The sequence below is a fragment of the Halyomorpha halys genome, unplaced genomic scaffold, assembly GCF_000696795.3.
Source record: "Halyomorpha halys isolate HHAL.00 unplaced genomic scaffold, Hhal_1.1 Scaffold99.1, whole genome shotgun sequence".
In the NCBI taxonomy this organism is placed as follows: domain Eukaryota; kingdom Metazoa; phylum Arthropoda; class Insecta; order Hemiptera; family Pentatomidae; genus Halyomorpha; species Halyomorpha halys.
The window spans coordinates 152,458-157,524 of NW_027108239.1; the positions used below are offsets into that span (position 1 = coordinate 152,458).

General features: G+C 36.6%; 1 protein-coding gene across 1 annotated transcript; it reads left to right on the forward strand.

The window, feature by feature from the left end:
- Positions 1–4,104: 4,104 nt before the first annotated feature.
- On the forward strand, positions 4,105–4,749 carry LOC136795579 (uncharacterized). Its single transcript, XM_067046602.1, has one exon. The coding sequence runs from the start codon at positions 4,105–4,107 to the stop codon at positions 4,747–4,749; it is 645 nt and encodes a 214-aa protein (XP_066902703.1).
- Positions 4,750–5,067: the final 318 nt, after the last annotated feature.

The following is a 5,067-nucleotide window of genomic DNA, read 5'->3' on the forward strand; positions in this document are numbered from 1 at the left end:
CTTTTGTAACTATGTGTTTGTATCTTTTTTAGCCCTGACGAAGCCCTGCAACGTGGGGCGAAACGTTGGCTCAATAAAATAGTATATTCTACTATTTGAGTTTGTTTTTTTTTACCGCACCCGGACCATATTCCTTTCATCTTTACACACGGTCAATCAATAATCTTCCAGTATATCCATAATGATGTGAAAAATATTTGTTATTCAGGGACAGAATTACCTAAGATCAAAAACAATGAACATAATTGGTTGCTTGGTGCAGACGCAGAGAAAAGTTAACGAGACTAGGTTATTTAAACTCAACGGACCCGAAAACACGAATTTCTGTCAACAACTCGAATCCAAAATTTCGCACGATCGAAATAATTTCCCTTACTATACATTCCATAAATAGTGGTAGGTATAGGTATAGGCAAAAAATTTTATTAAAAAAAAACTCATAAAAAATGAGTAGATTTAAAATGTGTCCATGGTGTCCTGAAGCGTAACCGTGAAATAGTGCTACCTCCTGAACCTCACTTGTGATTACGGATATCAATGATACCACTGACTTGATTAAATCCCAAGATCTAGCTAACAGAGATCTAGTAAGATGTAGATTGCACCTCTGTCTCGAGAGGTGGCAAGAAACGGGCCACAGTTCGCCGCAGGGGAGCGACCATTGTCTTTGTAGTTAATGTCTACTCCAATCCTCGGCAACATTTCTTGCCCCAGGTTGTCTAGCTCTCTATTGTCGGACTGGAAACAATTGGTGTCGGTTAAGATACGAATCAGCAAGACTGTCTGCTTTCTTGTTTCCAAGGATACAAAAAGTAGGGCCATTTATGAACCGTTAGCAGTACCTATTGAATTTAATTAATTTTCGAGATAATATTTTTTGTACACTATCAGTCAAAACTTTAGGACCAGTTATCTCGTGTAAAAACCGGGATGATACAAATTCAATATTCAAACAGGCGGATGAAAATCAGTCCAATCAGCAGCCTCATCCTTTGTAACTAATGACTCAACGTACAAAATTAAACTCCACAAACTATGCAACATATTTACTGCCGAACTCAATGCAATAACAGCAGCACTTCACTTCTGTTTGTCTTTGAACCACAACAATATAACAATTATTACATACTCATTAAGCTCGTTAAAAGGTTTGGATTGTATGTATCCAGAACATCCGAAATTTTCCTGCATCCATTTTTACATAAACACTCTACACAATGTGGACATGTCAGTTACATTTATATTATGGGTTCCAAGTCATGTAGGAATCGCAGGGAATGAAGAGAAGCATTCAATTTTAACTCCAATAGAAATGAACATGCCTCATGAAAATTAAATCAAGAATAAATGGCAATCTTTGCGGAATGAAAGCCCAAGGAGTAAACTGAAAATTATTAAAAAGGATGTCAAGCCCTGGGGTACTTCCAGTCGCAAATGCTGTCGCAGGCTGAGAATAGGTCACGCGAGGCTCACCCACTCCTATCTTATTTCAAAAGGAACGCCTCCGAACTGTCAGTATTGTAACAACAATAATTTGACAATTCGCCATATTTTCCATCAATGCCCATATTCCACACCACACCTCAATAGCTTAGGATTAAACCAAGATATTTCAAAAACAATATAATTAGTGTTTCAGTCTTTAAAATCAAAAAAATTACTGACAAAAATATAACATTGAACGGGAAAAGAAAAAAAAAGGAAAATAATAATAATAATAAATAAATAAATAATCAAATAAGAAAAATAAAATTAAATTAATGACCAATGAAGTTTAGCGCCACTAAACAAAAACAAACAAACCGGGATGATACTTGCAGTCTTCCTATATATTTTATTATAATCATATATTGCTTAATAAATACTGTTCGATCATTCTGAATGAATTACAAATTAATAATTTTCAAAAGATCCAGCAAAGAAACTCGGACAAATAATTGATGAGGCTAAGATAAAGTATCTGAGAGGTGGAGGGGGGGACCAAGAAGTTGTTTATATATTTAATAAATATACAGCTTTATATATTTAATCAATAGCTTTATTTATTTGGGGTCAGAAGTCAACTTTGGAAACGATATATCCATATCGAGAGTTCAGCAGGAGAATAGCGACGGATAGCCGATGTTACTTTAAGCTTGCAAGAAAACTCAGAATTGGACGTAGAGCCATATATCTGTGTATTCTTAAAATTATTCCAACTATAATGGTCATTTTAAAAAATCCACAGAACACACGCGAAACTATTAATAAAAAAAAATCTTTAGAAAATGCCGAGTTAAAATGAGGGAGAGAATTACACTTGATAAAATGCTAGGTTTCCACGGTGACGGTCTACTGAATTCTCCAAATCAAAAGCAGTTTAGTAGAGACTAGACAAGATGGTCGTAGGGTTTAGTTTCTGCTATCAAATTGTTACGATTGCCATGGTAAACGTTGGCAAGTATAAACGATAAATATATAACTAAGGATAGATCAAAATTTGCGGTTATAAAATATCTTTTTCTTCTTCTTAATCCTTGCTCTTCTACCCCATAGCAGTGTGAGGAGTTTGCTTATAGAGATGGATACAAATCCTCGGTCATTTACCAATTGGCCACTCCTATTCCAGTCAGTTTTTCTCTTGTCTAATGCTTCTTTGACTGCACCATCCTAAGGATTTCTTAGCCTTCCTCTTATCCTTCTTCCATCGATTCTCGTATCTTACTTTATTTTGACTATTTTTTCCTGCTCCATTCCTTTTACATGGCCAAACCACCATAGTCTTTTTTCAACTATAATATGATCCGCCGGTTTCACTCCAGGTTACTTTTAATTCTAATTTTTGAGACTTTATCCCTTCACATCTTTCCCTCTATCCATCTCAGGTACCTTATTTCCATTCCTTGAATTTGGCTTCTATGTCTTGAGGTAATAGTCCTGGACTCAGTAAGGGGATGAACGTAGTCTTATATACTACTTTTTTCTTTCCCAGGAAAGCAGCCTTGAGTGAACGGGAGCATTTTCTTCTCCATCTATTCAGTCGTTTTCATTAAGGTAAGTCCCCAGGTACTTGAAATCTCTAACGTACTCCAATTACTCTACCTCCCGTCGTATTATTCGGTTTTCCCTTTCTTCCCGTCTTTCTATTTACATTACATTAGTTTTGCTTCAGTTAATTTCCATGTTTTTCTTGGAGAATTCTTCCATTATTCCCGAAAACAACTATGTCATCCTCTTAAGCCAGGAGTATGAGATAGAGTGTACTTAATTCTCTATGACCCACCTAATAAGGCCTCATTTTCATCTTTGTCCTCTTCAGTGCCATTTTAAGAACCTTTGTAAACAGTAGTGGACTAAGACTTCAGAGCAGAATAACGCTATCTTTGAAATTTGATTGACTGATCCAATGAACTAAATTTAACAATTCTGAACTAAACGAACCACCCATTAAGTTAACTCTTGACTAATCTATTGATTAAATTGAAGAATTATTACATATATCGGAAAATAAAAGTAAAAAACAAACTTCTACATATTGTGGCAGGAAGATGGGAAGTAGCTAGGAGGGGCGAAGGGGTTAGCGGTCTTAGCTCCCGCCAAAAGCCGTTAAGCATAGAGCTACCGCCCTCGGGCAAAATTGAATTAAACTGCTAATCCGTCGGTGGAATGAACTATTAGGTGGGCTGTGGCTGTGAGCTGTGTAGTGGACCCCTTGGTTATCCATATTAAGTAACCATTAGTCCCTTCCCTCGTCTTACCGTAACATCAGAAATTAATTTCCTTCAACTATATTGATTACAAGGAATCGATAAATAATCGAGTAGTTGCGGCCAATTTCGGATTCCCTTTACTCAATTAGTAACAACAAGGCCTTTGTTAAAGCTACCGCAAATCGACAGTCTTTTTGAAGGAAGCTCTAAAGAGAAACAAACTGGCTTGGATAAAAGCATATAACTATTAAAATAAACATATATTCGAAATAAACATTTAGGAATGAAATAATGAATGAATTAAAGTAAAATTAACAAGTTAAATGAGGAAAATGAATTAAAAAAAATACATAAATTATAGCTTAATTTGACCGTTACTAATAAATCATGGGCTATTCATGATCTTTAGTTTAACATGGGCAAGCACTCGACTGTCTTTAAGGCAGAAGTGTTTGCCATCTTATCAGCAGCCTTATGCCCTGAAGTCATTACCTGTGAAAGGAATGGCATCACCATCTTTTCAGATAGTCTGTCTGCCCTTCAAGCCTTGGAGTCACCTAGAGTCATCTCTAATTTGGTAAGAGAGTATAAACAAGCCTTAAAATCATTAGCGTGCTTAAAGAAGCTTAAGCTTGTGTGGACCCCAGGACACAATGAAATCACAGGTAATGAAAAAGCTGATCAGCTTACTAGAAACGGGGCTGAGCACCCTCCTATAGGGCCAGAACCATTCCTAGGCATCTCTAAGAGTCATCAGAGAAAAGCAGTTCATGACTGGAGATGGAAGAAAGCCGGTAAGGAGTGGAGGGATTGTATAGGGCTGAGACAGGCCAAGATTTTATTAACTAAACCCTCTACTTCTAAAACTAAGTGGGTGCTAGGCCTAAGCAGAAACGAAATCCGGTTATTAATAAGAGTTCTTACAGGTCACTGCAGACTTAAAAGACATCTTAAGATATGTGGAGTAGTTCATGATGAAACCTGCTGCTTATGCGGACAGGCCCCAGAGACTGCCTTACATTACATAGCAGATTGTGGTAGGTATGCGTCACTAAGATAGAGGCTTTTAGGCTCTGATAGAATTAAAGGAAATGAGGCTTCCTCTATAGATTGGAAGTCTCTTTTGAATTTCATAGAAAGTCGAAAAGGTTCGATATAGAGGAATAAGATACATAATAGATATACATATAAAAGAGGAATAAACATACATAAAAATAGGAATAAGAGTCATTCCATTTGTTTGTCTTGGGGATGGCAAAAAGGGCCAATAGGCCCACTTGCCGGACTTGTTCCCCCCATCCTTACCAACTGTTTAACATGTTAAACCGTGTTAATTGGAAAAACTTATGTTAAATGGAGAAATATTTCCTTCTTATGT

Bases quoted from the DNA above. Each gene is read 5' to 3' on its own strand.
- LOC136795579 (XM_067046602.1), top strand. From the start codon at position 4,105: ATGGGCAAGCACTCGACTGTCTTTAAGGCAGAAGTGTTTGCCATCTTA.